Source organism: Myodes glareolus, chromosome 25 (assembly GCF_982192425.1).
Source record: "Myodes glareolus chromosome 25, mMyoGla1.1, whole genome shotgun sequence".
NCBI classification, from domain to species: Eukaryota; Metazoa; Chordata; class Mammalia; order Rodentia; family Cricetidae; genus Myodes; species Myodes glareolus.
In genome coordinates this window covers 7057474-7072995 of record NC_142050.1, presented here as the reverse complement: position 1 = coordinate 7072995, position 15522 = coordinate 7057474, and the positions used below count along the sequence as shown (strand labels likewise).

General features: G+C 41.2%; 1 protein-coding gene across 1 annotated transcript in view; it reads left to right on the top strand.

Annotated features, from left to right (window-relative positions):
• Positions 1-15522, top strand: part of Col28a1 (collagen type XXVIII alpha 1 chain) — a 159892-nt gene that overhangs the window by 47665 nt on the left and 96705 nt on the right. The window contains exons 14-15 of the mRNA XM_048448926.3: positions 10307-10375; positions 12515-12583. Coding sequence (XP_048304883.3) covers positions 10307-10375; positions 12515-12583 — 138 coding nt within the window. The remainder of the gene's footprint in view (positions 1-10306; positions 10376-12514; positions 12584-15522) is intronic.

Sequence of the window (15522 nt, the reverse complement as noted above, 5' to 3'; positions counted from 1 at the left end):
AATGTGCTGAAGTTTCCCAGAAGATGACAGCTCTGAATTATACTTGGTGGTTGACAGGACTGTAGCCCTGAGAACAACAGGGGCTGGAATAAGGCTGAGAATCTTCTCATTATGTAATGCTTGCGAATGCTCTAAAGTTGGGATTGGTGGTGGGGCAAAGAGAAAGCCTGCTTTATTTGCAGCTTCCACCTTATGTAGCTTTGAAGTTTGCTATTGTTGGAAAAAGAAAAAAAGGTTCTGTCAAGAGAGATCTGAAGAGGAAATGAATAAAACATGACTCTTCTGTTATGAGGATCTTCGTAACTTCTCAAGTAATCTTTATTCTTAGCAAAGAGCTGTAGCCAACTTTCTAAGGCAGAAGCAAAAAGCAGCTAGCCACAGCAATAGCCTCCCTGTGTGGTTTTGCATTGCATGTTGCCTTATGGAATCAGAAACATGCTTCTTTGTAGTACCTATGAATGAAACAGCAATAGATTGCCTGTGTGTGTGTGTGTGTGTGTGTGTGTTTGTGTGTGTGTGTGTTGTCTATGGTTTCAGGGTTCTATGGGGCTGGAGGTGGGCATTGGATCCCCTGGAGTAGGAGTTGAGGGTGTTGTGAGCTTCCCCACTGTGGGTGTTGGGACCAGAATTGGGGTTTTCTGTTAGCGGAGAAAGATCTCTAACTGCAGAGCCGTCCTCTAGTCCTCGAATCTGACTTCTCTATAGAGCCTATATATGTATCCCTTATTAACATTGGTCTACATCATTTCATTCTACTAAATTAGATATTATTGTTGCAGTATTTTTTCAGTTAACATTTATTTAGTTTTACTCATATCCTTAGTTTATGATAACTTCCCTCTTTCATTCTCCCTCTCACTTCTCTCTCTGTTTTTTTCCTTTTTTTTAACTTTTATGTCTTAGACAGGGTCTTATGTAGCTCAGGCTTGCCTTGAGTTTCTTGAATTTCTGATCTTCCTGCCTCTGCCTCCAGAGTGCTGGGCTGACAGGTCTCTGTTCTTCTGTCCATTATTTTACAGTGCTGAGTGTTGAGCCCTGGGCTTCATGGATACCAGGCTAGTGTTCCACTAGCTGAACTATTGCACCAGACTTTCACCATTTCCACTTGCCAGATTTCTTTCCTTCTTTTTTAGAAAGTGCATTTTTAGTAACTGTTTGGAGTGAAAATATATTAGCAGGAAGCTCAGTCTTCAGCTTATATATTTTTCTTTTCTATTAATTTCCAATTAATTAATTTTGTTTTTCATTTTAAACTTCTATTTATTATCTGCGTGTGTGCAGGCATGTATGTTGGGGGAGAGTACTCACATTCCATGGCATGCACACATAAGAGTCAGTTCTCCTAGGCCTGTGCATGTGGGCTACAGTTGTGTGGCTTGGTCTATTTGTGAGGTCCCTGGCAGTGGAACCAGGTGTTATGGTAAAAATAAAATGCTGCAGGTCCCCCAGTGGAGGCAGTGGGCAGCAGGCCACAGGACCACAGCGGGCCATGAAGGCAGCAGGTCCCAGGCAGGGAACAATGAGGCAGGCGAGAGACAGAGACCTACTAGGTATGTCATGCAGAGAAAGTGGGTATTTATTTAGTGGGTTATGGAGGAGAAAAGGAAAGGGGAGAGGGAGGAAAAAAGGGACAGGGAGAAAGAAGCAGAGAGAGAGAAAAAGAGAAACAGAGACATAGAAAGAGGGGGAGGGGAAGGGGAGAAGTGGGGAGAAGAGAGAGAGGCAGAAGCTGCCTCTTCAGGAGGGAGACAGAAAGGAAGGAACTCAGGCTGGAAGTGGAAGGAAGATCTTGACTCAGCAGACAGGGAAGGAGTGGGCAGGGCTTGTCTCTTAAAGGGACAGAACAGATCATTATACCAGGATCTATCCCTGTTGCATGGGCTGGCTTTTTGGAGCCCATTAGCTATGGTGGAATGCCATACTTAGACTTGATGCAGGGGGAGGGGCCTTACCTTTCCTGAGGAATGCATGGGGAATGGGCTGGGGGAGAGGGAGCTGGGAAGAGTGGAAGAAGGGGGAGGGGAACTATGGTTGATATGAAAAATGATTAAAAGAAAGAGTCAGTTCTGTACTTTCATCATTGTTGGGGACCAGCCTTGACAAAAATACTTTTTTTCCAGGGTAGAGGCATGGAGATTTAGAAATGTAGTAAAGAATATGAAGATGTGAATGAAAAGAATAAAATGTAGAAACATATAGGATAGTACTGGGAGGGAATTTTCAGTGAGTACTGAAAATCCACCTACATTTAATTTCCAACTGCTTAAAATACCCCTGATGCCAAAAGGTAGGAGTAAGACAAGAGACTGCATTAACTTAATACAAGGAAATGAACATACCAATTGAAATCACGGGCTACATTTATAGTTAAATATTCTGTTGCTAGAACAAAACAAGTCGCCAAATCACACTCACACCCTAGACCAAAGCATTTCTGTAGGCAAACTACTTCCTGGGTGGAAACCCAAGTTATTTCCATAAAGGAAACTGGAAATTAGTTGGAGCCTTAGACGTTTGTTTGAGGTAGGAACTACTTTTCTATTCCTGGAGCACAAGGTCTGGCAATTAGCCACATCTGTTGACAATAACCTTGAAGGAATTAGAGGAAAGTTTCAAACTCTCTGACCTTTAGTCAACATGGAAATGGGCCTTTTTGGGCCTTCACACATAGGTTCTAGGGAATGAAGTCAACTTGTACAACTTGGCAGCAATCCTCTTTACCTACTAAGCTTTCTCCCTGGCCCTTATGTTCTTCTTTTGGGGGGCAGGGATTCAAGACAGGGTTTCTACTTGCTCTATAGGCCAGGCTGGCCTTGAACTCACAGAGATTTGCTAGGATTAAAAGCATCCCCCCTCACTGCCCAGGGATCTGCACTACATGTTAATTTCACTGTCTAGCAGCAACAATTGTGCCCTTTGCAATGTTTGCAGCATGTTCACAACTTCTTAGTAATTTATCTTTTATCTAGCCACACTGTACCTAGAAAGCAAATGAATGCTTAAGCTTCTTGTACCAATCACACTTCTGTTCCCCTTTTGTGGCCTAGGTGGAAATGGCTGCAGGGTCATCTAGGTTCATGTAGGTGAACACAAGCTATTTCAAATGGCCCTGGCCTAGGCTGTGCCTTTAGGAGCCAGGGGGTCACTGTAATTCTCTCAAGATGTCCTTTGGTGATAGCTGTGGTAGCATAAGGTTAGTGAGGTTGGCTGTTTGATTGGCAGCCCTTTTGTTCTGGGAAGTCAGGGTAGCAAGTGAGAGTCCAACATTTGCTAATTGGGGTGTCAGAGGTCCCAAGCCCTCAAGTGATTTGCTCATTTAAAGGAGTTCTCATTTATTCTAAGGGTGATTTAATAACTTTAACAGTGTCTAGAACCTGTCCAGTGCCTCAGGGAGTACTCAGTCCTCTTCAGTGTTCATAGTCACAGCCACTGCTTACAGGCCTGTATCAACCATACCCCTTGTTTTTGAGTCCTGAGAACTTTGCTGCTTTACTGGGCTCAGTTATGTCTTTATGATTCACTTAAGAGGAAATTTTATATTACTTGCCCTTCTGTTTGTAGCCAGAACACTTTCACAGTATTTCCATAACATGCAATTCTTGTTTTCCAAGCTACAGTTATGCAAATTATACTGATACTGTGATGCTTTGCTATTTAATTGGAAGGAAGATCATAACAAAGGTGAGGAAAAGCCCAGTACAAAAACGTTGTGCCAAATGTCATAATAATAAAAACCGGCCATGTGGTAATTACTTAGAAGTAGCAAGAAGATTGGGAAAGATTCTGCTGAAATCGTTTTGCTTTTGCCTCTTTGCCTGACCATTTCTAGTGACTTTAGGTTTAGTACTAAAGACTCTTGGTGTCACAGTAAGTATGACAAGTGTGCTAAGAGCTGTAATCGTGTTTGAGCTCCGACATCTAACTCTGAACTGTTAGCCTCTGTCTCTGTGTAACCACACTAATGTAATGCTTATCCGGAACCTACTACTAATTCATAAAGAGAAGATTGACCAAAAGTCTCCAGGTAATGTCTTTGTGTATGCAAGGTTATTCAGAGTACTTTCAATACAAAGCATGCCCTAAAAAGTAGAGTTCTAATTACTTTGAGGTTAAAAATAAAATAGATGACAGTGCTTGAAGATAAGGGCCAGTTTTTACTATGCATTAGCATACTTATCAGTGCTTGATTTTATTAAGGGAAGTAATACAGTAAATATAATGAGCAATCAATCATATTTTACTTCATTGTTAATGTATCCATAGTGCTTTTTATTGATGAGAGTATACTAATTACATTTCTGCATTATACATATATTTGGTAAAAGCCAAATAAGTCTGTCATGGTTGTAAACACTTCCCATGGCTTTTATAAAAGATGGTGAGATTATTTATGGAAGCCTTTCTGTCTTTAAAAGGCTATACACAGGTCCAAGGATGTGGTAGCTCAGTTGATAGGCTGCTTGCCTAGTATGCAAGAGGCTCTGAGTTCAATTCCCAGCGTTATGTAAACCCATTGTGGTAGTTCAGACTGTATCTCAGAACTAAGTGTAATGGTCTGCCCTGTCTCTTTAAGAGACAAGCCCCCTACCCCCGAGGCAAGCAAATCTTCCATTTCCTGCCTGAGCCTCTTCCTTTCCATCTCTCTCCCAAAGAGGCAGCTTCTCTCCCTTCTCCCCACTCCCTGCCCATCTCTCTCTCTCTCTCTCTGGTTCTCTATCTCTCTCTGCCTCTCTCTCCTTGTCCCCCACCCCTGTCTCCCTCCCTCTCCCCTTTCCCCTTCCCTTCCATAATCCACTAAATAAATACCTACTTTCTCTTTTTCTCTGCATGACAAGCCTAATAGGTCTCTGTCTCTCACCTGCTGTGTGGCTCCCTGCCTGGAACTGGCTGCCTTCGTGGCCCTTGTGCTCACTGCTGCCACTCAGGTACCTGAGGCATTTTATTTTTACTATAACACTAAGGACATAAGGGTAGGGGAGCAGGAGTTCAGGGTCATCTTTGGTTATAGGGATTCGAGGTTTGTCTGGGCTACCTGAGATCTTAGCTAAACAAGCACATATACAAATCAAAATTTAAAAATAAAAATGAACTCTTACATTTGTTTTGGGGGAGGTTATAAGGATGGGAAATGACCTGGGAGGACTGGAAAGTAAAAGTGATTGGGTTACATTATTGATTATTTCTAATAATTAATAAAAATTTATGCTAAAAATAAAATAAAGTGATACATAATCATTTGCAAGTGTTTTTGTACAATGGTAGTTTACACTGCCTAATAAATTGAAAGCATCATTTTTATAGTCCAAGAACCTGCTACTTCTCTTCTCTGGTTAATAATCACCTTTCTTCATATCTGCTTAGCTGAAGGACCTGAGAGCATACTAGTGGTATGGACTATCATTACAGCTTGTGGTGATTAATCCTTGGATCACTGGTTTTGAAATCACTTAACTGTGCACCCATGAGTATTAGCTATAAAAGTTACTTAGAGTGCCAATATTCTTGCCTTCACCTCAGCTGACATGTTCTAGAAGTGCAGAGAAGGAAGGAAGGGAAATTTGTCGTTGGTTCTGTTCAGTGTGCCTCTCTCCACACTGTTCAGTGTACAATCCCCCAGAGACTGGACTGTGTGCAGGCTTCCAGAAAAGGATGTGTGCATCAGCTGTGGGACTCGAATCCATTTCCCTTAGTCAACTCTAGTGATTGCGTATTGGGTGATTGACACTTAGGATAGCGTTTAACATTAGAAAAACCAAACTACTTATTTGAGCACACAATTGTTAATATGAAGTACAACTTACTGTTGTATCTCATTCTAAAAGATAGTAAAATGAGCTTTCAACTATCATAAAAGACTATTAACTCCCCGAGACGTAAGTGGGTCTGTCTGCTATTCCTAGACCCAAGCCCAGTCCCTTTTACCTACTCGGAATTTGCTGTATTAGTGCGCATTCGGTTGCTGTGATAAAATGCTATTACCAAAGAACTTGGCAGTGGTGGTTGTGGGCACATTTCAGCTTACAGGTTATAGTCCGTCACTGAGGGAAGCCAGCCGTGGTGTAAGGTCAAGCACAAACCTGGCAGCAGGAACTGAAGCAGTAGCCATGGAGGGAAAGCCGCTTACTGGCTTGCTTTCCATGTCTTGCTCAGAATGTTTTTATACAACTTAGGACCACCTGCCCAGTGATGGCAACACCCATTGTGGGCAAGGCCCACTCATATCAATAACTGATCAAGAAGAAACACCCTGCAGACATGCCCGCAGTTCAATGACAGAGGCCATCCCCTAGTTGAAGTTTCTGTTTGGGAGTCTAGTTTGTATCGAGTTGACAAAAATCAACCAGAACAACTGACCCCTTGTCAACCTTACACACAAACACTACTACAGGTTTCTGTGGAGAGAGTCTGAGGCCTTGCACCATGTGGCAGGGTTGGAGTTCCTGAGGTTAGGAGGCTATTGGTCAAAGAACAGCTTCAGTTGCTGAGGAAGCCTCAGGATTGAGGGGTCGTGGAGGAAGCTAAGGCTTGGTACTGGGTGGCAGAGTTGGAGTTCCTGAAGAGGTTTGGAGAGGCTATGGGTGAAGGTGAAGCCTCGGTTACAGGGGAGACCTTTGCATGTTGGAGATGACAGGACAGGGGGATGGCCGCAGAGCACCGTGGCTCTACAGGACAGGGGATGGCCGCCGAGTACCATGGCTCTACAGGACAGGGGGATGGCCGTCGAGCACTGTGGCTCTACACTGTGGTGCAGAGCTGGCCTGCAGCTGAGGAACAATCTGAGTGCTGTGGACGGCAGAGAGGCAGAAGCGGTACTGCGCAAGCCTTTCCGAAGATCATGATCGTGCTACCAATGTCGCACACTGAGCTACAGGATTTGAACTTCACTACAGAGCTTGGATTTTGCTGTGATCTGATTGTAACTGTGCTCTAGTTCTTCCTCCTTAGAATAGAAAAAAATAAGTAGGTAACTTAGTTTGGATTTTGGAGGAGCCCACAGATAAAAGATTTTAGAGTGCTAAAGCGAACTTAGACTTTCCTTTATCTTTGTTTTTCACACCACGTATTTTTTATTTAATTGAAAATTTACATACCAATTCCAGTTCCCACTCCTCTGCTCCTCCTTCTCCCCCCACCCCCACATCCACTCTTCAGAGGGGGTAAGGCTTTCCATGGGGAGTCAACAAAGTCTAGCATATCACTTTGGGGCAGCATCAAGCTCCTTCCCATTCTCTCTAGGCTAAGGTAATCCTCCAAAGAGAATGAGCTCCAAAAAGCCAGTTAAAGCAGTAGGGATAAATCCTGGCTTTGCTGCTGGTGGCCCCGAAGTCTGTCCCAGGTATACAACTCTTACCCACATTCAGAGGGTCTAGTTTGGTCCTATGCTTGTTCCCCTTCTGTCAGTCCAGAGTCAGTGAGCTCCATTTAGCTCAGGTCAGCTGTTTCAGTGGGTATCACCCTCATAGTGGTGTATGTCTTTAATCCCAACACTCAGGAGGCACAGGCAGTCGGATCTCTGTGAGTTCAAGGCCAGCCTGCTCTACGGAGCAAGTTTCAAGACAGGTTTGAAAGCTACACAGAGAAACCCTGTCTTGAAAAACAAAACAAAAGAGACAGAACTTAGACTTTTAAAGTGTTGAAAATTATGAAACTTTGAGACTGTTTCATGTTTTGTTTTTAACATGAGCTCTTGAGAACAAACAGCAAAGGAAAGGTTATGATTTAATAGTGATGTGTTTGTGTGCAGCTGACAAAGGAGTTAGTTGCGTTGCCTAATTTTTTTTCAACTTGACACAAACTAGAGTCATGGAGGAAAAGGAACCTCAACTGAGGGACTTTTTCTATTAGATTGGCCTGTGGACCCGTCTGTGGGGCATTTCCTTAGTTGCTAATTGGTGTGGGGGCACTCAGACCACTGTGGGTGGCGCACTCCTACACAGGTGGTCTATGATATATGGACAGGCAGAGGAACCAAGCCAGTGAGCACCGTGGGTTCCGCTTTATGTCTGCCTTCAGCTTCCTCCTTGAGCTGACACTGTAGCTTTTCTGGATGACGGACTGTAATTTGTAGGCCAAATAAACCCTTTCTTCTCCAAGGTGCTCTTGGAAATGGTGTTTTATCACACCAATAGAGAAACAAACTACTAAATTTGGTGAATGTTTGTTGAATGAATAAGTGAACTCAATACATTTGTTCCTCTTATTCAATGTAATTTTATTTTTCATTTGTTATGTCATTAGTGAAGAGTAAGTTGCCAATACTTTTGATGTTAAATTATGTAACATTAGCTTGGCACTTTTTAGTCTAGTTTGCTATTTAGTTTTTATGCTCCTTTAAATTTTTACTCTAATTAATTGCTTGGTCATTAGAGCAAACTGTCATAGATATTAGACTTTTGATTAAAGTTTTGGAGTTAAAAGCTAGTTTTCCCATAAGCATTGTGATTTAAATTAAATTCCATGTTAGCTTTTTCTTTTAATTAAGTCTTTACCAAGTAGACTATGCATAAATAATAAAGACCAACTTTTAAAAATGCATTATTAAGAAGCAAAAAATGTGTTCAAGACTGGGATAAAGTTAGGTTTTTGTTTGTTTGTTTGTTTTTAAGACACTCTCTATATAGACTAGAGAGACCTGCCTATGTAGACCAGGGTGGTTTTGAACTCAGAGATTCACCTGCCTCAGCCTCCCAAGTGCTGGGGTTAAGGGCATGCGCCATCACACACAGCGTATTACTTGTGACACACACGTCATGCTGAGTCCTGTTCTGCTTCCCCTTTTGTGCAGAAAGCATCTCTAAAGCTTTTGGCTTGTGTGCTGGAGATCTGAACCCAAGTTCTATGATCGTTCAGCAATAGTTAACTCTCTGGTTATCTCCTCAGTGGCCCAAACTAGGAATATTTTAATTTTTATTTATTTTTAAATCTATATTGGCTTTTTGCCTGCATGTATGTCTGTGCACCATGTGCATGCCTGTTGTCCATGGAGGCCAGAAGATAGTGTTGGATCTCTTGAAACTGGAATTACAGAAAGTTGTGAGGCATCATGCAGATGATGGGAATCAAATCAGGTCCTTTGGAAGAGAAGCCAGTTCTCTTGACCTCTGACCATCTCTCAGTCCCCCAAAGAGAAATTTTCAAAGCTCAAAAAGTTTTCCTCCTCTTGGGGGAGGGGTAGGGGAATGAATAGGAAAGGAGAAATATTTGGAAGACAATTTAAGCTATTTCCTGTATAGATGGATTGATAGGGTTGCCTAGTGAAGGGACTGGCCTACGATAGTTCACTGAATTGCCTACAAGCTCCAAAGTAAGCACACTGACCACAGTGATGCACATCTGTAAGCCCAGTACTACTGGCCGATCCTGAGGCTCACTGGCTAGCAGTGTAGACAGAAATCATCAGCTCCGAGTTCAGCGAGAGATCTTGTCTCAGAAAGTAAGGGCTCTGGAGAGCTGAAGAGAAGGCTCAGCAATTGAGAGCATTTATTGCTCTCGAGGGGACTCAGTTTAGTTCCCAGCACCAAGGTCAGATGGTATCATAACTTCCTGTCCCTCCAGCACAGGGGACACCCTGCCACATACACATAGTAAAAGAAAATGCCTGGTTTGGATGCAAACCTGTTTTTGTCTTTCAGTTTTCCATGAGTGGGTTTGCTGGCAGCCCACTTTTCAGTGTGCTGTGTTCTTTTTTACTATGTGAGAAGCCCTCACTTCTCCTGGTGCCTTTCTGAGAGAAGCTACGAGGGCTTCTTAAAATCATCAAGAGTAAACACCAAGTTCCCGCATTAGTGATCTTATGAGGATACAGAATTTATGCACAAATTGTGAATACACTCAGCTTCAAAAATAATCCACGTTTGTAAGGTCAGAAAGAGGGGAACAGTCATCATGCTTCTCTGTGGAGAGCATTTCCTAGGCTCTCCCAATATTTGCTCAGATGAGCAAGTCTCCCTGTGTCTTCTCCTCACCACACAGTCCTGGGTCTCTTGTCTCATGGGATGTATTTTCTTATCTATATTTTGAGGCATTACTTATTTCCGCTCTCCTTTAATTTGAACACAAGTAGAAGCTCTTATGCCATTCCCAGAGAAGGAATATTGGAAACAGTGAGGGTCCTGTTACTCACAGGTTCCCTCAGCTGACAGCTTGGATCACACTGGAAAGATTCTTACTAAAACAGAATGCACTATATTGTCACCATGTCTGTGGGAGCAGAAACTCACCATTCTCTCTTGCTTTTTCCCCTCCCATCTTGCCATCTCCCATTCTCACCTCTGTTCTCCTCCCCACTCTTTCCTACCCTAACCAGGGTCCCCGTGGTCCTGAGGGAACGCCAGGAGAGAGGGGCCCACCAGGAGAAGGGTTTCCAGGACCAAAGGTAACAAAAGCTTCTGAAGCAGTGGAAAAAGTGCTTTGTCTTACACCGTCATGGATTATAAACTGTTAGAAGTCAAGCATTCTCCTGGCCATTTTCACCCTTCTAAGTAAAAGAATATGCAAATTTCTCAATAACATGAAAGCACATATGCATGAAATTTATAATTATAAAGCAAGTAATCAGCAGACTTGCATTTTGTGTAATTATTGTGTATTAATTAAAAGTTATCTTAGTTTATAGGCACTAAAGCTACACGTATTTGTTTTGGGTCCCGAACTTAAGTTACTGAGTGTAGCTATGGCAACCCTTGGCTTACAGCTTTGTTTTACTAAACTCAGATAAGAAAGAGAGTTTAACGCTCCAGTTTTAATAGTATTGTTGCCAATATCATAAGAAGAGTAATTTCATTACAAAGAAAGAACAAAACATTCTGAAAGAGTCGCTGCTGACCTGGAGTTGGGAAAGCAGACTTCCAACTGCTTCCTCTCTGTGTGTGTTGGCAGTTCTTTCTGTAAAGGCCCAAAAGAGCAGGTTCTTCAAGCTTTCTGAGCCCCTGATGACTGTACAATGCCTTGGCTCTGTTGTAGTCTGAAAATAGCCACAGACAGTGTATAAATGAGGGCTGTGGCTGACCAATCAAACCACACTGACAGAAGTAGGCGGCGGGTCTGGTTAGTGGTCTGTGGTTGGCCAACCCCTGGTCTTCCATCTATAGTATATCTGCCAGTGGCCACATAGAAAACAGTTGTCCAAGGTACTTTGAGCCTATCCACAAACTTTCAGAATAAGAGATATGCTTGAAATCTTTTGTCATTTCCGAAGTCTTTCTCTGAAACATACATGTTGGGGTATACACACAACCCTGAGAACCATGTGCTGCTCTCCAAGTGTCTAAGAATCTCGACACATTCTTTCTCAGGTCTGAGCCCTTAGACAGCCACGTGGCTCTAAGCATCTTGCTCTTACCTCTCTTATCATGATCAACATTCGGTACCCATGAGAAACTTACGTTTCAAGAGGGGAAAGCAGTTAGCTAAAGCAATAGACACTAAATCGTGAGAGATAGATGGGTTAAATTTTAAAATTTTTCTTTGTTAAATTTATTATAGATTGGAAATAATGTGTGGGATAAGGTTACCTTACACATGAAATGCCTTTGACTGCCAAGGAATCATCCCTAAGATGCAATTTATTACTATGTTTCAGAAAATTTTATGTGGTTTCCTAAGTATTTTCACACCTAGTAGACTTCTAGTTATGTCTAGAGCCCAAAAATCTAGGAAATTCAAGTAGCCAGAATATTTCTCTTTCTATCTCTGTGTGTTAAAGCAGAGGAGGGGTTGAGAATATTATGTTAATTACTAAGATACTAGAGAGTACAATATTCCATGGAATGCCTCAATGGCATGTCCAGCATATTCTTATACCACATAAAAGTAATCCAATATGGAGTTGGAGTAATTAAGAGTATTAGCTGCCCCTCCAGAGAACCCAGTTTTGACTCATGATCACATGTAACTCAAGTTCCAGGGGATCTAATGCCCTTTTCTGGCTTCTGATGGCGTTGGAAATGCATGTGGCACACACACATTCAGGCAAATTACACATGCACACACACACACACACACACACACACACACACGTTATTATCATAGCTTATTCAAGATTTTCCATGAATCCTTATAACCTTACATTTTCAGTTGATTTTTATAAATTGAAGCATTGAATCAATAATCCAATTTCAACAAGCATTAGTCACAGGAGAGACAAATTTTCCGTATCACCACAAACCCATTTCTGTCATTAGTAAGGAAAAGCGGCTTGCTATCACTAGCCACACCACAAGATTGGTTGCTTCTCTGATGGGATTGGAATTTAGCTCTTTTTCAGCTTGAGTGGTGCTGTATATGTGCCTTTCTTGGATAGACTCATTCCTGTTTTAATGTTAAAACCAACCTTTTTTTTTTATTTCTGAGTTGCAAATCTCAAAGTTTGAATTACTCATTTTGAATAAACAGAGAGTTTAGATGCTTGATTTAAACACCATTAATGTGAACCATAATTCTCAGTAACTGTAATAGAAACTCTTAAAAGTCTTAGTTTTCTTTGTGCATTGATACCTTTCCAATTTGATTTTAGGGTGAAAAGGGTTCTGAAGGACCAATTGGCCCACAAGGATTGCAAGGCCTGTCAATCAAAGGGGATAAGGTATTGCATATAAAGTATATAGTGGAAACCATTATAAAGTAAAATTATTTTTGACATTGCTCTTTATTCGTGTGCAGTTTGAGTTGCATATAGTAAGACAACCATCCCACACAGGTATCTAGGTAATTATAAGCTAGTAAATGTTAGGTATTTTACTATACAGGATTAATTATAATGTGAAAATTCATATTATCTATATTTCAAATGATTCCTCACTTATTTGAGTACTAACTTTCAATGCATTCTGTCATCAGCAATACATCTTTGAAACCAGATATTAGCAAAAGATACTTCTTGGTAAAGAACACACTTGGTAAAGAAAAGTATCTGATGAAGAGAGGAAGGGGAAGGAGAAATGGTACAATTATATTATGACCTCAAAAATTAAAAAAACATATTGACTGTAATATATTACATGAATATGTATCTATGCATCTATATACCTATCTTTACATCCTTGGGCTCTCACTAAAAAATATTATCTTAAAATGAAGCTAGAGTAAAGGAACTTGTTTAAGAAAACTATCTTGTAGCAGAAGAAGCGGAGCCCCTTGTTTGTCCTGGCCACCCAGCTAGCTTAACCCCCGAAATAATCACACAGAAATTGTATTAATTAAATTACTGCTTGGTCCATTAGCTCTAGCCTCTTATTGGCTAACTCTCACATCTTGATTCAATCCATTTCTAATAATCTGTATGTCACCACAAGGTCGTGGCTTACGGGGAAAGATTCAGCATGTCTGACCTGGCAGTTTCATGGCGGCTCTCCCTGACTCTGCTTTCTTCCCCCAGAATTCAGTTCTGTGCTCCCCGCCTACCTCAGTTCTGCCCTATCAAAAGGTCATGGCAGTTTCCTTATTCAACCAATGAAAGCAACACAAATACAGAAGGACCTTCTACACCACTGTATTTCTGTCCTTTAGCAGGGACTTTCAGAGTCTGCCTAATGTTAGACAAAGGTCATTGGCTCATTGCAGTGAGGGAGACCCATGCTGGTCGAAGCCAGTACCAACTCAGGATAAAGATGCAAACTAAGATTTCTGTAGAATTTGAGCTTGTTTTGGCTAGTTTGAGGCACATTCACAGAAGCACAGACTGGCATTGAATTGAATGCTCTCAGGGAGTGGAGATAATTTTATAATTGAGTTTTTAAATAAATTTCCTCTAGCAGTTATGGGAAAATAGTTGTGGATGAGCTACAACCAGTTAAATTTTAAAAAAAAAGCAGAAGCACCCAATTTTAGACAATGTATTGGATGTCTGAATGTTTCTTGAGATTTGAACATTTTTTATTATTAATTTACTTGTGTCTAGACATGATGACAAAGTACTCTTGCTTCACTATGCTCCATAACATTGCCCGGTGTCTGTGGTTTGTGAATCTTGTAGTCTTACTGCCAGGTCCTAGCTAACACTGCCTTAACACACATGCACACACACATGCATAAGTAAAAGGTCATGAATTTTAGAGGAAGTGGAGAGCACATGAGCAGTTGGGGGAGAGAGGGTGAAATAGAAATGGCATAAACAAACATTCACGTGCAAACCTGCAGGAATAATAAAATAAATGTAAAAAAGATATATGCAAAAGCTAGAGACCCCATCTCAATCACGAGTCATTTGTCAGCCTCTAAGCATATCATTATATTACTTATATTACAATAATAACTGAAGATTATTTCAAGTGTCTAGTTTCAATTAGCAGTGATATATTCTCTTCTGACTGTATTTAATTAGCAAAAATAATGATAAAAACAGTGAATCATGCAAATTTTAGATCTAATACAAATCTTGGTTCAAATAGGTCAGTTCCAAGAGTAACTGCAACTGTGAAATGCAAAATGCTTTGTTCTTCCTTTGGAGCTGCGAGAGCATGGTGGTCGCTGTGAGCATTAGCCTCTCAAGGATTCCTGCGACAGGCATTTGTGCTTCCACATCTGCAGTTTATGCAAAGAAAACCTTGAAACACCTGGACACTATCACACAGAAAAGCTTTTATTTGTTGCTCCCTTACAAACCACCCTTGTCCACTCTCTCCTCCCTGGTCTTTTTTTTTTTCTTCTTCTTCTGTTATTTTAACTAAAACTTAAAGTTCAGAAACTTTGCTGTGTGATTCAAGTGACAATGTAATACTCCTATCTTAAGGCTCACAGATATATAATCGGTAAATAAAATAATGAAGTACTGTTAGGGTCCGAGACCAGCCTGGACCATAAATTATTTCTCAAACTGGAGTGGAGAGGTGTAGGATTAAAGACACAACTCATATGACTTTTATAGGGAGGGAGTTTTCAGGGATCCCTCATAAAGTCCTGAGTTCACAACCTGAAAATAACCCACATTTATTCTCCAAACAGCTCTTATACCAAAATGTAAACGGAGGGGGAAATTCATTAGCATTCTGTTTCCTAGGTAGCGGGGAGAATGGCTATGGTCACTTCCACACCTTTCTATAGCCAGTTTGTCACATCTTCCTGTCTATCTTCCTGCTCTGTATGCCTGCTCTGTCATGAAGACTGAATTAACACCTCTTTCCCAAGTGACCTCCCAAATTACAAAGAAGGAGCAGAGGACGTTAGCATAGCCTGACCCTTCGTTTAGGATGGTGTCAGTTTGTCTGGAAAGGCTAGGTGACCCACTTCTGTGCGGCAGGTGCACACTGTGGCCTGAAATTCTGGCCACCATACAATGTAGAAATATGGGCCTGTATAATATGGCCCTACAAAGTACTTACAGCACAGATATTTATTTTCTTTAATAAAATGATTAATTTTTACATAGTACTGTGTAATATAAAGATATTTTCATATAAGCATATTTTATAAGTTTGGCATATTCTCCTTCCCATGATCCTCCTTTCTCCAGCCCAGGAGTTCCCATAGACAGTTGTGCTTCTACTTTGAAGTCATATGTGCATACAGGATTCTATGTAACTCATA